Source organism: Sapajus apella, unplaced genomic scaffold, assembly GCF_009761245.1.
Source record: "Sapajus apella isolate SASKATOON/1434 unplaced genomic scaffold, GSC_monkey_1.0 scaffold53, whole genome shotgun sequence".
Taxonomy (NCBI): domain Eukaryota; kingdom Metazoa; phylum Chordata; class Mammalia; order Primates; family Cebidae; genus Sapajus; species Sapajus apella.
In genome coordinates, this window is record NW_022436993.1 from 8814861 (window position 1) to 8842333 (window position 27473).

A 27473-nucleotide genomic window follows, 5' to 3' on the forward strand; every position below is an offset into this window, starting at 1 on the left:
TTGAGCTCAAGAGTTTGAGATCAGCCTGGCCAACATGACAAAACCTGTCTCTCCAAAAAAAAAAAAAAAAAAAAAGAAAACTTTTGCTTCCTCATCAATTGGATCCTCGAAGATTATTTTTATTATTATGATAAAATAATTACTCTACAAAGGACCAGGACTTACATAAACCTATATCTGCCACCAAACATCCCACACAGAATGAAAGGCAAAGATTTTCTTGGAGAAGTAGAGTAGTCCTGGGCATGTGAATCACCTTTGCATTAAATCCACCTACATATATTTCCCTCCCACTACAGTCTTAAAATGTTTATTTGCTTTCCTATACACTATTCCATATAGAGTTAGAAGCCTATCAGGCAAAGAGCATGTTTAACTAATTGTCAACTGGAAAAGATTTATCTAGAAACTTCCTTGTAACCAAATGAAAATACTCTCTTTGAAATAAATGGGAAGGCAGAAATGGCAACATTGCCCATTCCATCTACTATGTTACAAGCCAGAGCAAACAAATTAGTTTGTGTTTAATAAAGCATTTTCAAATTGATCAAATATAATAAATATAACTTAATTATTAATGAAACTACACTTTTGTTTTCCACACTAAATTCATGGTTTAAGAAATTACTATCTGCTGGGCATGGTGGCTCACACCTATAATTCCAGCACTTTGGGAGGCCAAGGCAGGTGGATCTCTTGAGCCCAGCAGTTTGAGACCAACACAGGCAACATAATGAGACCCCATCTCTGCAAAAAAACAAAAAAACAAAAATTAGCTGGGTGTGGTGGAGCATGCCTGTGGACCCAGCTATTCAGGAGCCTGAGGTAGGAGGATCAATTGAGCCCAGGAGGAAGAGGTTGCAGTGAGCTCAGACTGCACTAGTGCACTCCAGTCTGGGTGACAGAGCTAGACTCTATCTCAAAAAAAGAAAAAAAAAAAAAAAAAAAGGAAAGAAAAGAAAAGAAAAATATCTGCCATATCAATGGCTAATAAAATTTATTCCTTTGTCATTTTAATAATATTTTTTGCATTTATTTTCATCTCAGACCTTTAATATTATATTGGTTAATGGTGCTTGCTAATTCCACTTACAACACTGTCTCTGTATAAATTATATTGAACGTCTGCTAACTCAACATTTGAATAAAATTCTTTAGATAAATAATCAAAAGTTATTTTAGGTTAAAAGGATAGAGACACATTCAATCATCTACTCTGTTTCAGTATCAAATTGGCATGCCCACGGGTCCTTGAAGAAGGTGGCAAATATAACCACAAAAATGTCTAATTAAAATTGAATAACCCTGTCCTCAATTTACTTATGTTTTATTGGAAGTGAATAGATGTTTGTTTAGGATTAAATTCTGAAGGAGACTGCAAACAAAGGAGTCTTCTCTTATTTTATTGATCTCAGAGGAAGCTGACTAAACAGAGAAGCTGGGAACTGATAAACAGACGAAAGATTGGGGAAAATGTGAAAGCCATTTTTATGACCAAAGGCTTAAGAAATTTTTTTTAAGTTTAAAAAATCTTATATTTTCTTTACAAAAGCAATAAATTACTGGGTGGTTATGCTATTTTTTTTTTTTGCATTATCTTTCTTCCTTTCACCTTTCACCATGCAAAAATACCAAACACACACAGATCAGAATGTACCTGTTGGAAGAGGGAATGCTAGTTCTTCTTGCACGGATTCATGGAGTGACAGACAATTCCTCGTAAGTACAATGTCATCGAGTGCAATGTCGCCACGCTGACCTTTTCCAATTCTACCTTCGAATTTGAGTTGGAAGTCTTCATCGCCAAACAGCGACAATTCTTCCCTCCGCCAGAAATTGCCTTGTTCTACAGTTAGGTTAAGTAGAACCTTCGTTTGGTTTGTGACTGACACCTGCATTAAGGTGAGTGCCTCAATGCCATTTCCATACATGTGATAATGAAAAATAATCTGTAATCAAGAATAGGAATATTACATATATTAGTATAATTCATGTGATTTTATTTTCAATTCTGTCATATTGTCCTCTTCTTTATTAACAGATTTCTGGAGGAAAATTACACCTGTTTATTCTCTTGCTCTGTGTGCACCTTAACAGTGAGTGAAGTCAGACCAGCCTTGAATCATATGTTGCAACGTAGGGGAGACAGTAGAATAAGAATCAAATAAAAATTTAGTTGGAAAAAAGGGCTGAGTTTACTTTCTTTCTGTGACTTCTATAAGCAAGATTCCTCCATAACTCTTAGAGCCCTTTGTCGAAGGAATATAAGGTCATTAAATTGCAATGCAATATATAGACTTTTCATGATTAAGAAATAACAGGAGTGAAAGAAGATTTTTTTTAATCTCATGAAACTTAAATCATTTTCTTTTCTTCTTTTGCTTATTTCATTGCCATTCTTATACTGGAAACTTTTTCAGTTCTATAAGATTCTCCAGGCTCCATTTAAATACAGCAAAACCATCAGAACAATAATTATCCAAATTTTACTTGAAATGCTACAAATAGGGCTTTGCAGGACAGCCTGGAGAGCTTTTCTCTGAGTAAAAATTAAAAGTATTTTCAGGGATTAATATTTCAATGTTGCAAAGATAGAATTTACTAGATTTTTAGTGATTGTTACATAGTAGAAAAAGTCAGGAAAAGTTCTGGGAAAAGAACAGGGCGGGTTAGGGGTGGTAGGAATTCAATGCCTTTAAAGCTTCTGTCTTGTCATTTGTGTGAATGAGGAAAAACAGTGATGAGAGTGATCTGCACATAGGAAAAAGGTATGTTTGAAATAGTAACGGTCATGTATATTACACTCTACAAGAGGAAAAATGAGCACCATTCAATAATATATGCAACACATGAATTCAGAAAGGATAGACTAAGAATAGATGAGCCATGCAGTGACTCTACCCATCTTCCCGCTGATGAAATCTTCAAATATTATTCTATGACCTCAAAATATTTGTTCTATTCACTAACTTTTCCAACATGAGCTCCATGACCATTATGAATTGTCCTGGTACTGGTGAAACTTGGGTGCCATGACTCATTTGAGTGAGAAACAAAGTGACCAGGGCCCAGCCTCTTGGACAGCATGCACAGGGCCACCTGTGCAGGGCCTCCAGGGCCACCTGTGCGGCACACTCCTTGCAGCTACAAAGAGGGTCTTCTACCTCCTTTTGGGTTTGTCTTATATGTGCAACAAATATGAGGTATATGTTTTATATCTCAGTTAATATATCTGTAACTTCTTCAGGTTATTTGCTGAATGATGCCATTAGGTTAATATGCAAACAGATGCACCAACACCCCTATTTCCAGAGGGAATACCTGGTGATGACAAAGCCTAAACACAGGATAGTAAGAGTGAGTAAAAATCTGCTAAGCACTGGTCAGGCATGAAATCTGCTAATCATTGGTCAGGCATGGTGGCTCATGCCTGTAATCTGAACACTTTGGGAGGCCAAGGCAAGCGGATCACCTGAGGTCAGGCGTTTGAGACCAGCCTGGCCAACTTGGTGAAATCCCATCGCTACTAAAACTACAACAGCAACAACAATAAAAACAGCTGAGTATGGTGATGCATGCCTGCAGTGCCAGATACTCAGGAGGCAGGAGGATCGCTTGAACCTGGGAGGCAGAGGTTGCGGTGAGCAGGTATCACACCACTGTAATCCAGCCTGGGCAAAAAATTGAGAATCCATCTTAAAAAAAAAAAAAATCATTAAGGTCTGATGTCTTCTCTCATCAGTCTCTATATGCATCCTCCCCATACACCAACCCTCACAAAGAAAAAAAAAATGATTATCACTGCTTAAAAGGTATTCCACAAGGTGAAAGGACAGAGGTGATTCTCATAAAAATCTGGGAGGTCAGTCTGCTTACCTGATGAATATATTTTTAATAAGAAACCCAAGATTTCCCAGCAGAATCTTTCCTTACTTGTTCTTATTCAATCTATATCATAAATATTCATCAAGTGAGCCATTCATCATTAATTTTTTGACATTTATTCTAGGAATACTTCATTATTCTCACACAGATGTTTAAAACATTGGGGACTCTAGTTGTGGCACGAGGGGAAAATAGCGATGGATTAAATCCTGAGTTACCACAGTATGAAAAACATCCACTGGACATTTTCAGAAGAGTCTAAATAGAAAAGTTTGGAGGTTGACCTGGAATTTTCACATTTCGTGTTTAATATTTAGATAGGTTTATAAGACTAAAACTAATTTGTGCTTTTCAGAATATCTACAGACGCATAGTGCTAAATTTATAGATAGCCAACATACAGAAAATCTTGTGTGCTTGGGTTTTATTCCTGAGAAAGTACCAAATATTGGAAGACAGCAAAAAACAGATAAAAACTATACTTGATAAAAACTTAATTATTGCCAACTTAATTAAGTAAAGTTTTATAGTTATATGAGGCTGCTGCTTTCCCCAAAGAGCCATACAACCTTTTACGTTCTATATACTTTTAATTCTCCACAGATTTCCTTTCATTCTAGACTGCTGACCAAGTTCTATCACTAAACACCTCATTGATCATGTCACTTCCCTTGCAGAAAATCTTCACTGTCTATGTGATAGATGAAATTGCTCTATGAGAGTTAAACTATAAAATAAACTTACAATGAGACAGAAAAACTCTTAAGACAAAGTAAAATTTTAACATGTGCCAATACTGTGCAGTGGTAAGTTGCTGAAGGCTGTTTGATATGTCTCTCTCCCATGGTTAGGGCTCTGTCAGTTGTGGACACAGGCACAGAGAAGTATTGGGCTGGGCACAGTTGTTTCTTGCCTGTAATACGAACACTTCGTGAGGCTGAAGTGGGTAGATCACCTGAGGTCAGGAGTTTGAAACCAGCCTGGGCAACCTGGTGAACCCCATCTCTACTAAAAATATAAAAATTAGCTGGGCGTGGTGGTGTGCGCCTGTAATCCCAGCTACTCAGAAGGCTGAGGCAGAAGAATCACTTGAACCTGGGAGGTGGAGGTTGCAGTGAGCCCTTATCACTGCACTTCAGCCTGGGCAATAGAGTGAGAGAAACGGAGAGAAAAAGAAAGAAGGAGAGAGAGAGAGAGAGGGAGAGAGAGAGGGAAGGAGGGAGAGAAAAAGGGAGGGAGGAAGGAAGTTAAAGTTGGAGTCAGTGAAGGTTTAAATCACACAATTGTCTACCAGCCTTATCTGATCAGCTAGTAATTTTCTGGATGTAATTCTCTTGCCTTTCAGAGTTCAAACGTTGGGGAACACCCTATCGGAATACATGTGTCCAGAAATTACAGAGACTACATTTCTTATTGTAAATACAAATAAATGACATATTTATTTCTGTATCCAACTCTTGCAAGCAAGAGATCTGAGTGCTTGTGAAGTGATCTCTAAACACTTAATTTGTACTATATGGAAACCTAAATTTAGTTCCTAGCCTAGCTGACTAAAGTCTTTTACGAATATAAACAAAAAAGCAAACAATAAACAAAGGAAAGTGGAAAACCCTGTAAATGTGTAGTTATATGAGGCTGCTGCTTTTCCCATAGAGCCATACAACTTTATTTATACTTTTAATTCTCCACAGATGTTTTCACGAAATTTTCACAGGCTAATGATGATGTCATGTTTTCTTCTCTCCTAAAGAAATTATTCTACTTGCTTTAGATCTAAGTTCAGGGTCCTTTTCGTTTTTCATAAAGACCTATCCAACATTTTTTGTGGCTCTATCTCTAATATTCATTCTTAGAGATATTTAATTATATATTGTTAATTCTATTTCTGTTTGTAAAATTTCTATAGTTTTATTAAGTACTAAACTTCTGAAGAGAAAACAACTGATACTTTACTTATGTATTTGCCAAGGTGTATTCATGGTTATGATTAACAACCATGGAATTTTCCAATGGTTTCCAATGGTTCAATATCCATGGAATTTATACATAGGAGAAATTCTTCTTCCAACAGTTACAGCAACCCTTTCCTTTCATTCTGAACTATGTCTTTTCCCTCCCTCACATATTCAAAGTTGAATACATTCAAACTCATCTTTTCCCTGGCCCCAGCCATTCTATTTTCTGTACATAAATTTATCAACAACTGCTCACAATAATTCTGTACTTTTTTGGTTGATTGGTTTGATTTTCCCCATACCTTGCAGTTTTTGCTTCTCTTGCTTATAACGGGGCTTGAAATTCTGGCTGCTTTCATGGGCTGCTGAGAGAATAAACTCTGTATAAAGATGTAATGACCAGATGAATTTCCCAAGGTGTGATCTGCTGCTGGCTCTGTGCCTGCTATGGGGATGCTGCTAGCTTTCAGATTCCAGTAAAAGTCCTCATCTTTCTCCTGCTCCCAGGAGCAAAGATCAAATTCGAAATCACAGCGCCCACTGGAGGTACCTGGAAAATATTTCCAAATAAATGATACAGAAAATAGAAGTTTGCTGACTTTAAAACATACAAGTCAAAATTGCAGTAATCTCACTGTATCATGTAATATTTGAAGCCTTGTAATGCTATCCTGATAGCAACACAGAAATAGACTATTTTGGTTTGCTATACACACAGCTATTTCCATGGGTTATGTAAGTTCATTTCCCTACAAATCTGATCCCAGTTTCAAAGTTGATAAACTATTTTAGCATTTCACACATTTCCTCCTCTAAACACCTATTTAGTCAATGTAATTTATTTCTTCTGACTTCTCATCTACGCTTCTCAGGTCTTGGTAAGAAATTTATGAAGTTTATTATTCTGCAATGCATTTTAGGTTGGGGAATGCTGCCCTGAGCAAAAGTTATCATTAATCACAGTATTTTTTAGAATACCTCTGTTTTAGAGATGAGAAAATTATGAAACAGAAAAGTGAGGCAAAAGCTGTAATAATTTGAATTAACTTATTGTAGTAAGTTAAAGAAATCAAATATGTTAAGTTGTATTAAATAACAAACTATCTCCCAGGTATTTTTTGAAGTATTTTATTACTGTCATTGCTTAAGTTGTTATATTTTCTCATTTCCAAGATAGTAGTGATTACACAGGCATCTTTTATCATGCTTCAGGTAAGTTATAAAGCTGAAAATGGCAGTGAAGATGTTATAAAACTGAGCTTTGTAGTATGAACCTGTCACACTGTATAAATCTGTCTATTTAGGGCTTTTGATATATTTCATTTTTAAATCACTATTCATGATTCTGCATAAAACCAATGAGGGAGGCCAGGCAAAGTGGCTCATGTCTGTAATCCTAGCACTTTGGGAGACCAAGGCAGGCGGATCACCTGCTGACAGGAGTTTGAGACCAGCCTGGCCAACATGATGAAACCCCACCTCTACTAAAAACAAAAAAGTAGCTGGGGGTGGTGGTGGGCATCTGTGATCCCAGCCTCTCAGGGAGGCTTAGGCAGGAAAATTGCTTGAGCCCGGGTGGTCGAGTTGCAGTGAGTTGAGATTGTGCCATTGCATTCCAGCCTGGGTGACAGGGTGAGACTCCATCTCAAAATCAAAACAAAACAACAAAAAATGAGTAATTTAATCATAAGTAACAAAATGTACTGTTTAGAATTCTTTAATAACAATTCTTTATGAAGTTTTTTGAAGATTATAACTGAAATAAAAATCTGTAAAATCATAAATGAGATAGTGCCCCAAAATTTAAAATACTTGAAAAGAACTTATGATAGCATACTGATAAGCCTTCGGATAAATGTTTCTCTCTTAAAGAAACTTCATTTGGGGCTGGGCGCGGTGGCTCACACCTGTAATCCCAGCACTTTGGGAGGCCGAGGCGGGTGGATCACGAGGTCAAGAGATCGAGGCCATCCTGGTCAACATGGTGAAACTCCATCTCTACTAACAATACAAAAAATCAGCTGGGCATGGTGGCACGTGCCTGTAATCCCAGCTACTCAGGAGGCTGAGGCAGGAGAATTGCCTGAACCCAGGAGGCGGAGGCTGCGGTGAGCCGAGATTGCACCATTGCACTCCAGCCTGGGTAACAAGAGCGAAACTCTGTCTCAAAAAAAAAAAAAAAAGAAACCTCATTTGAACAATTGCTCACATTTTTAAGGCAAAGGAGGGTACAATGACTCTGTCATCAAAATACTCAGGGACTTGCTCTCCAATGCACAAGCCAAAGAAAGGCAGATAATCCCACAGATGCAATGGAATTCCTGGACAAATCATCTACTCTATTATATATGACTCTTTAAGAAAGTCCAAGTTCTGTTGTGCTTGGCATCAAATCAGTGAGGTTTTTGTTTGTTCCTGTATGGATACACACTTAAAGTTATCCCAAGTCAGATAAAATTGTCTAAATATGCAAAATAAACACTGTATTTTTTGTAGTTTATAAGGTGGAGAATATGAAAGCATATGAGGCTGGGTGCAGTGGTTTACTCCTGTAATCCCAACACTTTAAGAGGCCAAGGTGGGAGGATCACATGAGGCCAGGAGTTCAAGACCACCCTAGCCAACAAAGTGAGACTCTGTCTCTAAAAATAACTAAATTTTAAAAATTAAAAAGGAAAACATGCAAGTTTTACCATTGTTTCCATGTCATTTATGGATATGTAAGAAAAGACTGAAATGTAAGCTAACTTTATTATACCTCTGAGTGAGGAACTTGTACAATAAAGAAAAAGAGCTGAAAATGATTAGTGTTTTAACAGTCAAGATAACACACATCTGTAGTGTCTTCAAGGACAGAGATAAATTTTCTGCCATAATTTATGTCATCAAATCAAGAGAATGCCTTTTTAAAAACTAATTGCTAATTAAGTGTTCAAATGTCATTTGTTATATATTTTGTAATTTATTTTTCCTAGAAAACACTCTAATACTTATAACCTCTTGTAGTATGGAATACTGACGTTCCAAGTATCGTTTCAAAGAACTGGGAAACAATAATGAACGCCAACTCAACATCTAGTTTAGAATATTAACTACTGTCTTGGTTAAGAACTATAAAATGAAGTAAATAATTCAGTTGCCTTGTGTTGGAAAATTTAGCAGCCTGTGAGCAACAGATTAGCATATAGAGCAGCATCTGGAGAGGCCATTCATATAAGAAAATTATGTGTGCTGCTAAAAAACAGATTTGATATTTTTATTCGTGTAAACATTGCTACATAGATCTTTACGATGTAAATCATATTTTTCTTTTGATCTTTTCCCTCGTTTTGAAGCTATGTTTCCTTGGAAAGTTTACTTCTAATACACCAGTGGGGAAAATAAAATAAGCAAACATAGGTTATTTGAATTTCACATCACCGTGATGAAGGGAAACAACTTATAATTTCATACCCTATTATTTCCCATAGGCGCCAGGTAAGAAAAGCAGCAAACAGTCTTGGGAGCTGATGCCAATTCCTGGCATTTCATGGTGCAATTAATGCCAATGCCAGGCAGGTGTGCCATCAGGAAGACAATGATCTCCTATGTCCACAGCTGTGTAATCAATCAAACTAGTTTCTACCTTTCTAAATGCTGTCATTTGTCCATTGATCAGTATCTCCATAGGTACAACGTATGTCTTATTTGCAAAAGCATATTTTGAAGGAACATAATATAATTCCTTTTAAGGTTCTATCATCAAACTCAAAAAATTAAAATCTCACCATTATATTTATGTATTCATTCAACATAAATTTACTGAGCATATTCTATAAATAAAACACATTTAGGAAAATAGGAAGGGAGGGGTATTGTGTATTAAATATAATGTGTGCCAGGTCCTAAAACATTCTCTTTATATCTGCCATTTCATTTAATCCTCTCTTTGTCTCTATATAATAGTTATTATTCTTATTTGGGTTGATGAGAAAGTTGAAGTTCAGAGTTAAAGTATGCTAAGTATTCCGCTGTAAGTTGCAGAGCTTTGAGCTGAAGAAGCGTATGACACGGCTCCATTAGTACTATTCCCTTTTATGACGTGGAATGCAGCAGTTAGGAGTGAGAGATAAAATAAAACAAATTTACAAATACAATGGGATAAGAAAGTACAAGTGTCTAAAAAAAAAATTCCCTAAGAGACTCCTTCCTCCCTAAGTAGGTAGCAACATGAAGACAGCAGTCATTCAGTTTGGTGTGATTATTGAGATATTATACCATGATGTAGTTCATCACTTCTTTAACTCTTCTTCTGAATGTGAATGTCCTACACATGTCAATTTAACATTCAAAGGAAGATTCTGCAATCAAATGAATGGGATCAGCTGTATAAATTTTATCTTTCTTTGAAAGATTTTAAAGGATGCTAATATATTAAAGGTTCTGAGAATTCCCACAATATGCAAGCTATTTCTTTTTTTTTTTTTTTTTTTTTTTGAGACGGAGTTTTGCTCTTGTTTCCCAGGCTGGAGTGCAATGGCGCGATCTCAGCTCACCGCAACCTCCGCCTCCTGGGTTCAGGCAATTCTCCTGCCTCAGCCTCCTGAGTAGCTGGGATTACAGGCACACACCACCACGCCCAGCTAATTTTTTTTTGTATTTTTAGTAGAGACAGGGTTTCACCATGTTGACCAGGATGGTCTCGATCTCTTAACCTTGTGATCCACCCGCCTCGGCCTCCCAAAGTGCTGGGATTACAGGCGTGAGCCACCGTACCTGGCCGCAAGCTATTTCTTTATACAATAGAGTATATTCCCAACTTATTTGACTAAGAAATCTCTCTTTTTTTTTTTTTTTGGCACAACTATTAACATATTATAGGATACTATGCTAACAATACAGGACAAGATTTAAATCCTGATGTTAAGACAAACAAGCAAAAGGCTTAGAGAAGCTAGTTTCCAATTCAGAGTGTGACACTTTCTTATTTTCTTAGCTGGGACACTTTGAGACTCATATTAGTCTCCTGGGCCTGCATAACAAAAGTACCACAAACTGGGTGGCTTACATCAACAGAAAGTTTTGCTCTGACGCCTTTTTCAGGCTGGAAGTCTGAAATGAAGGTGTTGGCAGCAACATGCTCTCTCTGATAGCTACAGAGGAGAATCCTTCCTTGCCTCTTTATAGCCGCTGGTGGCTATGGGCCATCTTAGTGTTCCTTGACTTGTAGATGTATCACATCAATCACATGTCATTCTCCCTGTTTGTCTTCACATCATCTTTTCTCTGTCAGTCTGTGTCCAATTTTCCCTCTTCTTAGAAGGACACCAGTCATTGAATTAGGACCGACCTTTATCCAGCAGGACTTTAATTAGATGACATCTGCAAAAGCCCTATTTCCAAATAAGGTCACATACTGAGATTCCAGGTGACCATGAGTTTAAAATTCCAGGTGAACCGGTGTACACAAATTTTCAGTGGCCATAATACAACCCAGTTACTTAAATGTTTACTTTTTTGAAGCTCTTAGGCTTTTGTGCTATGTAATCATATCATTCAAAAATAATTATAATTTGGCTAACCTTAATTTCATTTCACGTCTTATATATGGACCAGGACCAAAAAAAGTAATATTAAACAGAAATACTAATAGTAGATAGTTTGACATGTTCTTGATTTTAATGTAAGTATTTTGGAGGCTACATTAAAACTTCTAATATAAGTATTTTCACTGTTCCATTTATTGATAGATCAGATCAAAGGTGATCTTTTCAGTGGTGAGCACGAAAGAAAAGAGAGAAGGAAGAAGGGGAAGGGTGGGGAGCGGAGGGACTTGATACCTGTTTTTATTTTCTGAAGGCATGACTGTCCACAAGGAAAATCTAAGGAGTGTAGTGCAAAACTCTGATAACTAATAAATGAGTCAGCAAGGTCACGGGACACAAGATTGACATGCCATATTACTTAATGAAAATTTAATAATTAAATTTTATTTCTGAATCCTAGAAATACAGAAATAAAAAATAAAATATAATACCATTTATAATCCTTCAAAAAACGAAATAGGTATGAATGTCAAAGACATACACAGAATTTGTATGCTGAAAACTATAAAACATTGATGAGAGAAATCAAAGATCTAAATAATGGGGAGAAACCTACTGTGCTTATGATTGGAAAACCCAATACATTAAAAATATGACTTCTCCCCAAATTTAAATGGTACTAAATGTGATTTTTATCAAAGTTCCATTAAAATAATTTGTAGCTATTTTTATAAAATTTGTATAGAATGTCAAAGGAACTAGAATAACCAAAATAATTTTGAGAAAAAGAAGAATAAATTAGGAGGAATTAATCTATCTGATTTCAAGATATATGATACGGCTTTAGTTATCCAGACTGTCTTGTATTGGTGGAGGAATAGATACCTGGATCAATAGAACAGAAAAGAACACAGAAATAGCTCCACGTAAGTATAACTAATTTTTGACAAAGGTACAAAATCAATTAAATAAAAGTAGGACAATCTTGTTAATGATGCTGGAGTAGTTGGATAGTTATAGGCAAAAATAAAAAAAACCTGTGACCAAAATTTGATACTTGATACAAAAATTAACAAAATGATTCATACTCTTAAATGTAGAATAATACAACTTTTTAAAGCACACATAGGAGAAAATCAGGGACCTAGGCCTTGATGGAGTATTTTTAGACCTGATATAAAAGCATGATCTCGAAAAGAAAAGATCAATACATTGAACTTCATCAAAACTGAAAATGTTTGCTCGGCATACGATCCTGTTAAAAGAACGAAAAGACAACCCAAAGCCTGGGAGAAAATATTTGCCATTTGCATAATCTGTCAAAGGATTTATACCCATAATGTATAAAGAACTATCAACATAGTTATAAAAAGTCTCATTAGAGAATGGGCAAAAGAGATATTTCAGCTAAGAGGATATATGGATTGTAAACAAGCATAGGAAATAATATTCAACATAACTAGCTATTAGGGAAGTGCAAATTAAGATCATAATGAGATATTACTACTCACTTATAAGATGGGTAATGTAAAAATAAAATAGTAAAAACACCAAATGATTACTAAGTTGTGGAAAAACTCGTTCCTGTCTACATTACTGGTAGTAGTGTGACATGATGCAGTCGCTATGGAAAATACCACCAGAGTATGTTACGTCTATAGCATGAAACATGACTAAGCAATACAAAGGAAAATGTGACTTATACACACAACAACTTTGGTGGATCTCAAGAGGATGATGCTGAGAGAATGAAGATCTTTGAGACCTCTTCTCAAAGGTCACATCCTGTATAGTTCCATTTATATAACTTTCTCAAAATGATAAAGCAAAGAGATATAAAACAAAGTAGTGGCTTCCTGAGGTTAGGGATGAAGGGAATGAGCTTGACTATAAAGAACTAGCCCAAGGAAGATCTTTGTAAATATGAAGTATCTTAATTGTGGCAATGACGCTTTACACAAATTTGTACATATAATGAAATGCTACAGACTTACACACACATTGAGCCCATATTAGTTTCCAGGTTTTGATACTGGACCATAGCTATATAACCACTGAGGGGAAAACACATGAAGGGTATGCAGTATTTTTCTGTACTGTCTTTGAATGTTCTACGAATCTACAACTTTCCAAATTAAAGGCTAAAAATACTAATATCACTTGCTGATTATCATTAGAAATTTATGATATAGTGATTCCCTGTGAATGCTGTTATTCTGTGAAGTAATAATAATGAATATATTAAACAAAATTTTTCACATTGTGAAATACATGATTTGTGTTCCTACAAAAAAAAATGCAGTTTGAGGGTAAATTACTTGGAAAAACCCTATGTGCATCAACCTTTGGAAAATTCACAAGGCACATTACATAGCAAACAGGGGGAAAATATGGATACTCTCATGAGTGATTCAGAGAAGTTCCTCACATATAATATTTTCTTCCCTGTGAACTACCTGATTTTATAATATGGAAAATATGACCCTAACACATGCCACTTAAGACACTGCGGTAATGAGAGCAGGGACCACTGATGGTAATTTGGGAAAGACAATGAATGTGATCTTAGCTTCCATTACTCAGCTGCAGCCAGCTCTAATGAATTCCTCAAGATCAGGAGAGCTGATCCTTGCCAGAAAGCCTGTCTTAGTAACATTGTGATACCTGACCCACTTTCCAACATAATTTCTCAAGTAAAACAAAAGCTATTCCCAGTCCATGCTTAATAACATCTCTGAAAACACACTGGCTATTTTCAAAGCAGCGTGTTACTTTTATGAAAACCCACATTGGGATTAGCGTTTATATATGACTAAATTATCTTCATTTTGTCCCTCCAAAAGTACTTGGCACTTCCTCTAACTCTCAGAAAATGCAAGTGTTTATTTACTCATCTCTTACTAGACAAGAAGGACCACAATTATTCAGGTCATATCTTGTTTTACTTTGTTTTTGCTCTAGGGCCACTTCTATTGGAGGTGCTTAATGTTTACCAAAGAAATAAATGAAAAGGAAATCCGGTAGTAATATGTCAGATAATGTGAGTGTTAAGTACAAAGTGCTTCCTTATATTTACATGCTTATTGACTAAGAACAAAGTAATTACCTAGGTCAGTGGTTTGCAGTACCTGGGATAATACACACTGGTGTACTCCCTCCCCAAGAGGCAGTCTACACTGTGAAATTAATATTTGCCACAACTAAGCACTAATTATGAAATGATAAAAAGTTTCAGGTAGGATGCTGACCTTAATATAATAAATAATGTATGTAATATAACCTTACTGCAAATGTAACAATTATAGCTTCAAACCATAGTCCCTTCTCCAAAATTCATCTGTTTACTTGGAAATTAGAGAATGCTATATAGTTATATGCTACAATAAATAAAAGAGAGCATTCAAGATGTAAATACATCAACTCAGAAAACCAAGTAAATAAAAACATCCTGAGGGACAAAGTGTGTAGTGAAATTCTCCTTACGCATTTATAGAAACCAACGGACATTGTTATTGACATAGTGATGACATAAAAGGGACTGTGTTTTAATTATTCTTGGCTTTTAAAATGTTTTAGCTTTTTTATTCCTTGAATTACATTGGATATCCTTTAGCTTGATTCACCATTTTTCATTCTATATTCAAATATCAATTTTTCAAAGAGAATTTCTATGACTGCCCTATTTTAATTATGAGCCACTGCTCTAAGCATTTTATCTCACTTTTCCTTACTTCTTGCTGTACCACTAATCACTGTAATATATATGTATGTATGTTTGTGTGTGTGTGTGTGTGTGTGTGTGTGTGTATACACACATATATATATCCTTGTGAGGATGTTAATGAGTACAAAAAACAAAGTTAGGAAGAATGAATAAGACCTATGATTTGATAGCACATCAAACTGACTATAGTCGATAATAAATTAATTTTACATTTTAAAATAACTAAAAGGGTGTAAATAGATTGTAACACAGGGGGTAAATGTTTGAGATGGGAGATACCTCATTCTATGGGGTGTGATTATTTCTCATGGGATGCCGGTATCAAGACACCTTATGTAACTCATAGACACAGACACCTACTATGACATGGTTTGGCTCTTTGTCCCCACCCAAATCTGATATCAAACTGTAATCCCATGTGTCAGAGAGGGACCTGGTGGGATGTCACTGGATCATGAGGATGGTTTCTCCATTCTATTCTTGTGATAGTAAGCAAGTTCTCAGGTGATCTGATGGTTTAAGAGTATAGTACTCCCTCCCTCACCCTCTGTCTCTTCTGAGTCCATGGAAAACATGCCTTGCTTCTCCTTCACCTCCCACTGTGATTGTAAGTTTTCTGAGGCCTCCCAAGCCATGTGGAACTGTAAGCCAGTTAAACCTCTTTTATTTTTTATAAAATAATTTTTATAAATTACCAAGTCTCAAATATGTCTTTATAGCAGTGTGGGAATAGTACTAATATAACACATACTATATATACCTACAAAATTTAGAAATTTAAAAATTAAGGAAACAAATCACAGAACTTCACCATTTATAGGGCAAAAGTAAGAAATGGTTTTTAAATTGACACTGAATTTTGCTGCAGATTGTTACACAGCATTATCATGATACAGATGACTTATACAGAAATTAGTGCTTGTAATTGAGTGCCGACATAAAATTACCTAAAATTTGTAGCAATGGCCAGGATGACAGTCAATAAAGGGATTGTTATAGAAGACTGAAAAAATTGAGATCTATGTTATGTCACACCAAAATATTTGATAAACCTGGTGCCCAAGATAATGTGGAATGCTGAATACGTAAATAATTAGGTTACAAATTTGTGTGAGGAACTTTCTGGACAAAATGTTGAAAACATGAATTGGCTACTACTTGATGTGTGTGACAAGATGCCATGAGAAAAATATAAGCTCAGGAAAAAAATGAGCAGCTACAAAAGACACTTAAGAAGGCAAGGAGAGAAGTCAGAAGTTCTGAGATTTTAAACTTTGGAAACAGAAACTTTCATTATTTAAATAGTGGACTGTTAAAACATGTCTTCCAGAAAAGAACAAACCCAGGGCTCCACCATGAAGGCACGGCCTTGGGACAAAGTCCAAACCAAGCGTAGAGTTGCAGATTATTTCTCAGACTTTTGAAAGGAAAACCATCCTCTCATATACAAATGTAATATGTATATATATATAATATATCTATTATAAACTATCCTCATATATATAAATATATATACCATATATATATATAAACCATCGTTGTGTGTGTGTGTGTATATATATATATATATTTAGAAAGAATGAATAAGACCTACTATTTGATAGCACATTAGGGTGACTATGATCAATAACATCTTAATTTTACATTTTAAAATAAGTTAAAAAGTGTAATTGAATAACTCAAAGGATACGTACTTGAGGGAATGGATACCCCATTCTCCATGATGTGCTTATTTCACATTGCATGCCTATATCAAAATACCTCATGTACTCCATAAACATACATACCTACTAAGATATGTCTTGGCTCTCTGTCCCCACCCAAATCTCATCTTGAATTGTAATCCACACATGTCAGGGAGGGACATGATGGAAGGTGATATTTTGTATGGTTTATTTTGTTGTGGTTTTACAAAAGTCTGAGGCATCTGAATTCTGAAAAATTACACTAAAGTATATCTCTAGGAAGGAGATACACTGACAATATTACAAATAAAATTCAAAAGCATTATATGTGCTTTATTTAACTGTTACCCTTATATGTTTGTGTGATGGTTAAATGAAAATGGCAATGAGGAAAATGTACAAGCATTTAATACAGAAATAACTAAAATAGAAAATATTCATAACATAAAGATAAATGTTAATAAATACAGAATTCCAGAGTAGTGAAGTACTTTTCCTGGTTCCGATAATAACGAATATTATAAGAAATAACCTAAAATTGAAGGAATATATTGTCATGTGATTTAAAAAGAACATCTATGTATATAACTTTAGAAAATGTTTTATTTTATTTACAACTGATATAGTAATTGTCATATTTATAGGGTACAGTGTAATGTTTCCATATATGTATATATTATATTAATGATCAAATCAAAGTAATTAGCATATCCAACACCTCAAACACTTGTCACTTCCTTGTGGTGAAAACATAAAACTTATTTTTTGTTTGTTTGTTTGTTTTAAGATTCAGTTTTACACAGGAGTGGTAGGGTATATGCAGGAGAATCAAGCTGAACCTCTACATTTTATCATACACAAATATTAACTCAGGAGGGATTAAAGACTTAAAGGCAAGACCTAAAACTATAAAGATCCTAGAAGAAAACCAAGGAAAATGAATTTTCGCCAACAGCATTGGCAAATAATTTATGACTAAATCATAAAAAGCAATTAAAATGAAACAAAAAATTGGCAAGTGGGACCTAATTAAACTAAAGAGCTTTTGCACACACACACACACACACACACACACACACAAACAAAACAAAAACAAATGAACAAAAAACAAACCTACCAACAGAATAAACGGACAACCTACAAAATAAGAGAAAATAGTCACAGACTGTACATATAACAAAGGTCAAATTTCCTGAATCCATAAAGAATTCAGTCAGTTCAACAAGCAAAAACAACCCCATTAAAAAGTGGGTGAAGGACATAAACAGGCACTTCAAAAAAAGATAAACAAGCAGCCAACAAACGTATGAAAGAAATGCTCTTTATCACTAATCATCAGAGAAATGAAAATCAAAACCACAGTGAGATACCATCTTACACCAGTTAAAATGGCCATTATTAAAAAGCCAAAAAATAACAGATGTTGGAGAAGTTATGGAGAAAAGGGAACACTTATATACTCCTGGTGGGAATGTAAATTAGTTCAGACACTGTGGAAGGGAGTTTGAAGACTTCTGAAATAACTCAAAGCAGAATTACCATTTAACTCAGCAATTCCATTATTGGGTATATAACCAAAGGAAAAGAAATCTTTCTCCCAAAAAGGTATCTGCACTCCTATGTTCATTGTAGCATGATTCATAAAGCTAAGACATGGACAATCAAAGAGCCCACCAATAGTGGACTGAATAAAGAAAATCTATTACATATACACCATGGAATACTACACAGCCATAAACAAAGAATGATATCAAGTCCTTTGCACAAACATGGATGCAGGTAGAGGCCAAAATTCTAAGTGAATTAACACAGGAACAGAAAACCAAATAACGCATGTTCTGATTCACAAATGGATGCTCAACACTGGGTAAATGTGGATATAAACACAGGAAAAATAAGCACTGGGGACTACTAGAGTGGGGAGGGAGAGAGGAGAACAAGGGCTAAAAATCTATTGTGTACTATGCTCACTATCTGGCTGACAAGACTCCTCACACCCCAAATCTCAGTATCACACAATATAAAAGAAACCTGCATAGGTACCACTGATTCTAAAATAAAAGTTGAATTTTTTAATTATAAGTTCTCGGTTGCATATGCAGAATGTACAGTTTGTTACATAGGTATACACATGCTATGGTGGTTTGCTGCAACCATCACCCTGTCATCTACATTAGGTATTTCTCCTAATGCTATCACTTCACTGCCCCCCACCTCTTCTATCCCTCCCCAGCCTCCCACCCAAGTATTTTGATTTATGAACCAATGTTTTGCCCAAGCTATCATACCACTTTAAAAAAAATTGAATTTTTTTAAAAAGAAGTGATATGATAGCTTGGGCAAAACACTGGATCATAAATCAAAACACTTGAGTTCTACGACCAACTCTATCAGTACATGTTTTATGAACTTTGACAAAACCTTAACCCCTCTTGTTGACAGCTTCCTCTGTTGACTGCACTAATAATGGCTCTCCCACGTACGTCTTATGGCTTCTGAAGTTCAAATGAAGATTAGTAAATACGAAGGCTTTGAATGTTAAAAGTTCTATGTATATATGAGCTCCACATACTGAAGCTGTTCATAATATTCCAGGTATGGTTCCCAGAAGCAAATAATATCAAACTGCAATATTCTAGCTCAGAAATTATTAAAGGTAAAAGTGAAATAATTTGTCAACCTTCATTTTGACAATTTATGTTCACCTCATTTGCAGTTAAATGAAGCAACATTGGACTATGTTGCACAATTTTATAGGCTTAGCAGAAAGGGTACACATGGCCCATTTAACTAAGGATATTTTAATGTATGGTGTTCATTATGAGTTGATCTCCTTCAACCATATCACATAGCTGATATGTATGTCCTTGTGAAATCACTTTGTCTATTTTATATACAGGTATTTTTCAGGGTGTTGATTTTTTAACAACCTATCACATCTGATAATATGAACAGAGAAATGACAATCCTCTGAAATGCATCAGAGCCTGTAGGCTCACCAACCCTGCATAAATTGTCTTTAATGAAAATTTTGCTAGTCATTTTTCCAAAAAAACAATTCTTTAATATAAAAAATACTTGTTTCCATTCTGTTTTTCTTTGAAGACTTCTGTTTTCCAATTTATCTCCAATTCATACACACACACACACACACACACACACACAGCCATCAATTAGTTTTAAATGAATTATGATTATAAATAAATTATTCTGAGAAAGGAGGAAAAGTATCTAGTTTAATCACCTTACCTTCCTCTGGTGTTGATATACACATACTCTGCATGTTGCGATAATAAACACAGCACACTGAGTAAGGTTGTGGGAGTTGAAGGCAAAATAAGAAGATAGAATCCTTTTACTTACGGCAAATGAAAGTAGTCTCGTCTGAATTATCTGCACAATCATTCACAAAATCACACAGCTTGTCTTTTGCAATGCAGTGCTTATTAGCACACATGAATTCATGAGCAGTACACTTTCTCTCTGGGCTAAGCAAAGGAGAACAATCTTGGAAGGAAATATCATCCACTGCTACATCTCCTATGTAACTGATACCACGTTTGGCCCTGAAGACAATCTAAAAAAAAAAAAAAAAAAAAAAAGCCAATTACAGTTAAACTGTCAATCAAGTTCAAAATCAGGGCAAACACCGAGTGTCAAGAACATCAAGTTTGAAAAGTTTGAATGTGATTTTTTTAATGCCCCTATGTTGAACGTGATCCAGGAAATTTGAGGACCATTTAAGACCTAACACCTAAGAATGTCATCCTCAACACCTTAGAATGTAGGAGTGGCAAAACCACTGACTCATGTGTAGATTTTTAAGATATAGGACTAGAAAATTGGCAGGAGTCATCCATCCACTACTGCCTTTGCCAGCTCTCAGATCACACAAGACCTACTCCTGTTTTAGAGCATCACTGCACAGTAAAGCAGGTCAATTAGGTGTTGTAAAGCATGTCAATCAAATGGCATACCAACAGTGAAAAGACACAAGTAGATTCTTTACTTTGCTCAATTCTTGCCATTCCTCAGTTTGTCCATTCCAACTATTTGAAAGCTAAAAGGTAAATCCTCAGTACCATGAGTTTTTTTAAAAATGAGGCACATCTTTGGAATTGAAATGGTTTTGATTTGCCTTTGATTCGCCTTTGATTCATGTATATGATGAAAAGAATCTTCACGTGTCCCACTGTTTGACAATGATTTTCCACATATGGCAACTGCAGTAGAATCAAGAAGAATGAAGAATACTAACAGGCGTCATTAATGGTTTTAGAAACTCCATATTCAATTTGTAACAATATCTTTGCTTAGAATAAAAATGAATGCCATTTCATAGGTACGTAAAATGTCACATATTCTGTAGTTTAGGATTTTTCAGTGAAACGAATTCAGCCTTTTTATTAAGTTTCTCAACAAGCTAAATATGTATATGTTAACATAGGAAACAGATATTTCAAAGTAACTTAGAACAATTATAGGTGAGTTAACAAGTACAGTTTTACTTTAGTGATTTTGTATGAAAAACAATTACTGCTAACAAATTTCCAAATATCTTTTGACCAATTCTGGACAATTATTTTTCATAGAAGAAATAATTACAGTTTTTTTTTTCCCCTTCAGATGTGGTAGGTCTTTATACTATTGTGTGAACCTGAGTATTCTTCTCTTAACATGAGAAGATGGAATAACTGAAATCATGCCTCTCACATCAAAAGAAAAATACAACTGTGTTCATATATTGAGTTTACACAAAAGGAATAGACTGTCTTGATAGCAGGTAAGTTTAGAAAGAAAAAAATTAAATCAGTAAGAGAGATGAAAAGCTTGGAAGTGATTAAAAAGAGATGAAACCAAAAAGTATAATAAGGTCTATGACTTTCTTAAATGAGAAATTGAGCCATGGAAAAATGTCGATATGCAAAGTGAAAAAGATAATTATCTGGAGAGTCTAAAATTTCAATATAGGCTGCAATGCTCTGTGAATAAGAAATCAGATAATGCAGTGACTGTTGTACTCTTAATTTGCTTATCTTCTGTCTTATAGGTACAATCTCAGTTGCTTTCCATGTCCAAATAATCAAACCATCACTTACAATGCTTCATACAGTGTTGGTTGAGATTCCCTAGACTTTAATATTGAATGGGATTAACTGTTCTTAAAAAAGAGAGAAACTACAATGCATCTTATTTTTTTTTCAGGCAGAACAAAGTCAGGGTTAATCATTTTTGTAAAATTTAGCAGGTAATGTAGCATAACAGTTGCAATGTAGACTGGTAGAAGGCCTGACCGTATTTCCAGTCTGCCTCTGACATTTGTAGTTACATAACTAGAGCAAAAGACCTAACTTCTGGGTATTTCTATATTCTAATTTATAATATGGAGATAATAATACCATGTAACTCATAAGATTATTGTGAAAGCAAAATGAGTATTTTAAAAATTCATATAATAGTACTTAGCACTCAGTAAGTGCTATATATGTGATTGCTCCAATAATAAAAATTATAATTAAATATTTTGTTTAAATTTTGGGGGCTTCCCAAATAAAATTATACAAACTTCCCAGTGATGCTTGAGAATACTATTTCTAAAAATATTCTATATCTTTCCTCAAGGGCTACAGGCTACTCATCTTTGTGAGACTAAAGGGAATGATCTTATAAGAAATGGCAGAATCATGAACAATGTGCCTAACTCCTCACTGTATATTGTGTGCATGGTGCACAGCAATGCGCTTTGTACATAGTAAGTGCTCAATAAGATTTTATGGAAGGAATCACACAAAACAGCAAATATTCACAAGCCAGTAATATTTAGTTTTAAGAGTCAAAAAATCAGGGGTATATTTCTCTTTAATAAAATCTCAATATGTGAAAAATTAGAAATTCAGAATGGATAAATTAATAATTGATTGCACATGCTGAAATTCCCCTTAATATTACTTCAAACATGATTTTACTATACAAATATTATACATGCACAGAACTAGTTAATTCTTCATTGCCTGGGGTGGAGGCCTATGTGTGGCACAATATAACCTTCTACATGTTCTTGATGAGATTTCCTCTTTCCTCAGTTTAAAGATCTCAGAGGCTTAACAGTTAGGATCCCTCTAAAAAAGTTTCATATTATGCAAGGCTATAAAATTGCTATCCAGTGTTTACTATTCCAGGTGAACTTACTTTTTACCCATATTCTAAATTGTCTACAAATGATTCATAAGAAAACTGGATTTCAGAGAGAGGCAAAAGATAAATGGGATTTACTATACCTACCATTTTAAGAAATTGGCTGTAACACTTACCAATGCTTTCATACAATGGAACCCCGTATACTCCCATTGGAGTTGAAAGGGGCTGATCTATTAGAGAAAGCACATGATTGTAGGTGTATTTATCTGAACGTTCACAGCCAACTTGATTATCCCAGATGCACAAAGAAGAGTGAACATGCAACATTTAACAGGAATTTTATCCCTTCTATCTGGAGCTAAATGGCTCTAAATTCACAGAATTAAAACCCAGGCAGTTAAGACTAAGAAGAAAATGTTCTACCTAAATGGCTCTGTGTTCTCACTCTGCTTATTCAAATTTTAACAAATCTTCAGAGCTAAGCCTCATCTTCTAAGAAAATTCTCAATAAAACAACAGCTCAGGGAGGTCTTGCTTTCTTGGTAATCCCTAAGAGAGATATGCTGTATGCCAAACATTTCAGCACATACTTATTTTCAGTTTAAACATTTTAATCTATGTACTAGTACTTTTCTTCAGTTATTAATATGTATAGGTCTGATCCTCTTACTATTGTCACAAATTACATGAAGACAAATATGGCATTACACAATATTTTGCCTCCAAAAACTATTTTTAAATGAGGTGAATCTATTTCCTATAACAAGGTTTTACAATATGTTTTCCAAAGACTGTCTTTTAAATTAGGTTTGAAAAAATTAATTGCTATACAAAAGCTCTGAGAATATATTTGCAAAACAGAGGGAAATGTTCTTTATATGTGAGACGCTGATTAGGGAGTGAAGGAAGGTTATTCAAATTAAATGTTCCTAGAACTACGAATATCTAATTGGAAGAAATTAGAGCACTCTGAAGTTATTAATTCCTTATGGAAAATGCTCCACGGAGTGTTAAGTGCTGTGTCTACACATCCACAGAACACATCAGAAAGGGAATGGAGGGCAAGAAGACTGTGAGTAGAGAAAAAACTAAATGAGGATGGGAAAAAATCAGCAGAACTCACTCATCCCATAACTACCTGGATTACAAACCTGTGTATGTGACTGAATGCCTAAAAACACTTCTACTCTCTTCCACTGTGCACCTTGCTGTCCGGTTTGAGCCCACAATTTAGAAGTAATGTTGTCTTTCTTGATGAGTACCTGCAGAGGTAAATTAGGTAAAAGATGTTGAAGCAATTTTTCTTGAGAAACTGCAAAGATATAAAATTTTCCCAGTGATTTTTTAGTTATAATATCAACATGAAGTTTTTGAGAGAAGTGCTAAGACACTTTTTACTAGATATCTTTGTTTTCGACAGCACTGTGCCCCTAGGGTACCTCACAAGCTTGGTACAATAAACATGTGCATGAATATCTGTCAACCAAGTCCTAAAGTATCTGGGCATCATTTACTTAAGAACTCAACTACATTAACTTTTTAAAAAATCTGGAAGCAGTACCAATTGCTGTTTATTAAATAATATTCATGTGGTCAAATGACAAAGTCTGGAATTGCTTACTAAAACACTCTTTTGAGAATGATCTTTCTCATTAGATGGTTTCAGTGAGGCTGTAATTTCACAGCGTCAGCCCATTTTGTTGTAAGTACACAGATGGGTGAGATGAGTGAGCATCTATTTATGCTGTACCAGTAAAAGCTTCCTGCCCAACAGCCGTGAAACCAACATATTCTCATCAGTACTGTACCCTCACTGTAAAGCAGAATCCAGGTTAGTCTCAGCAGACAAACTGTTACGGCTCTTCTTTTAGAATGGTACAAAATGAGCCATGAAGAGAGTAACTGAGGAGAGTGGAACAATTTTGGATTTTTAAAATAACTAACTTAGATAGTGTATTAAATATTTTAACGTTACTTTTTAAAAACAGAATTTATAAAAGCGAAGAATTATTCAGATAAAAGATTTGTGAAAGTTCTGACTTTTAAAAGTGAAGATGAATTTTAATGATTTCATTATGTTTTTTAAATTAAATTCAGATTTTTAAAATGTAATTGGAGTTTCCAGAGTTGGAGAAAAAAAATGTGTTATTAGCAAAAGTACCATTAAATTATTAATCTATAAAATTCAAATTAATATGGAACATTATCAAGGTGAAGAAAATATAATTTCTAACCAATAAGTAAAAATCAATTTTGGAAAGCACTGAAAGAAATGTATAGGAAATAAGTCTTCTTTATATGAATACCACAGTATATATAAATCTCTGAGAAAAACATATGTTCAAGAAACATATTAATGCAACATTTAATACTGTTTTATTTATCCATGCACAAAAATAAGGATCATAGATATCATTTTGTTCATTTTATAATTCTGTACTTACAAAATTTTAATTCTTTTAAAAAGTTCATCTACCAATACCAAATTTTATTCTGAAAAAATGAAAGCACATTTCACATCATCAATCCTAACCCCACAATATTCCAGGCAAATAATTCTCATTTTATTGACAAAAACTTACAGTAAGTTGTAGTAATTATTTTGCCTAAAACCGTATTTAAAAAGTCAAATTACAACAGTAAGTTATGACTTCAACCCAGAAGACCATTTGGATGCTTTTAGATTATTGAACATAACCATGCATGTATATACACAAATATACTTTTAAACTGTTTTTAGTATGAAATCTTACCTTATTATAAAAAGAAAATCCTAAAATTGATATATGTTTCCAATTTAAAAAAAGCATTTTTGAAAGAAACTATGTTTATCTAAAGTTTCTCTAAAAAATGAATAACAATAGCCAGGATAATCCTACAATAAAACAAAATGGGATTTGGGGGAGGACCAATTATTAATATTGAAATAAACCTATCGGGAAATAAATGACCAAGCAGCTGGCCACAGTCTGTTTTTCTCTATTGGGGATAAACAAAGCAGGAAACTCATGTGTAATCTTGTTGCAAATATACCAGAGACTTCTTGGCAAACTAATGGTATTTGAGAGGGGGACAGTCCTTATCAATAGATTGCCTCTAGGAAGATAGCGCTACTCTAGAACTGCTTGTAGTATATACAATTCTGGAATTTGTGGATTTATTTTCATTCATGGCTTCGTGGAAAGTAACACACAAGCTATGAAAGAGTAGAAATGAAGATGCTCCAAAATTGAGTTGGCTTCTTCAGTATAACCGATATGTCTATGCACATTACTAACAAGCCTTATGCATTATTATCTACCAGGGCATTTACAGTATGGGAAGACAGGACTTGAAAATCTAAATGAATACTCCAGAACTGCTCTCTGGCCTGTATATGTTGGAACCCCCAGAGGGAAAACAAAACAAAACAAAACCAAACCATGGAACTTTCTGAAGAAATAGTTAATTGCAGAGACAGGACAGGATAAAAATAAGGTCAAGTTTGGAACGTCTTGGCCAAAAAGAAAAAATATACTCAAAGAATGATGGGCCTTTTCAGGGAAACATGGAAGGAGACTGTTATTACCAAATCTGGCACAATTTGAGGACCAAATAAATAATAATCTGAATAGATTATAATACATTGATTAAAACGGAGTCCACATTGACATAAAACAGTAAGTGAGCAAACAGAGAGATTTTTTTTTTAATCACGAATCCAACCTAAAATGTGGACAAAATAATGGAATTAGAAAATCACAATTAGGCAATTAGCATTGTAAAATTAATTCAGGCAACAACAACAAAAAAAAAGCCACTACTGAATGAAAAATTTGTGGGTAAAATTGAGTTGAAATCAATATTTTGCATACCCTTAAAATATCTCTTTGTAAAATATTTATCGATAAAAAATGAAAGTAATGAGACTGATAAGGATCATTAGCTAATGGGATGCAATAAAAATAATACAATATTGGTTATATGATAGGGGCAAAAAAGCTTAACTCAACAAAATTAAACTAAGAGACAGTATAAAAAATGGCTTTGCTATAAGCTTTTAAAATACCAAGTTTATAAAAACCTAGGGAAGATAAGGAATTATTCCTGTTTGAAAGGCAGTAGAAAGAAATAACTTGGTGTAATATGTTACCCTATACTGGATTTTTTTGCTCTAAGGGACATTACCAGGACAACTGATTTCAAAAAAAAATAGGATCCCTGAGTGAAGGGTATATTGGAGTCGTCTGTGCTATTCTTGGAACATTCTATGCATTTAAACAGTTTAATTTTTTTTTTTTTTAAAGAGAAACACTTTGATGAAGACTATTGCAGAATGTAGCACAACAAAGGTAACAAGAAGACACATCCAGATATTAACCAAGTGTAGACACTTATTTGTGTAATACTCAGAACACTGATACTGAAACCTGATATGTTTCAATCGTCAAACAGTATTATTACCCAAAAGCTTTAACTTCAGCATAGAGACAACGTTCATAATTAAACAGAATAAAAATTACTTATTAGCTAGTCATGTCCAATTCTGCTAAAGCTTTTACTTCATCATACCTTTATGAAA

General features: G+C 34.6%; 1 protein-coding gene across 1 annotated transcript in view; it reads right to left on the minus strand.

Moving 5' to 3' along the window:
* The window catches only part of MALRD1 (MAM and LDL receptor class A domain containing 1), a 576163-nt gene that overhangs the window by 308469 nt on the left and 240221 nt on the right, over positions 1 to 27473 (minus strand). Inside the window, exons 24-27 of the mRNA XM_032244079.1 lie at positions 24064 to 24174; positions 20138 to 20351; positions 6143 to 6390; positions 1658 to 1949 (exon numbers count right to left, since the gene is read on the minus strand). Of these exons, the coding sequence (XP_032099970.1) occupies positions 1658 to 1949; positions 6143 to 6390; positions 20138 to 20351; positions 24064 to 24174 (865 nt within the window). The remainder of the gene's footprint in view (positions 1 to 1657; positions 1950 to 6142; positions 6391 to 20137; positions 20352 to 24063; positions 24175 to 27473) is intronic.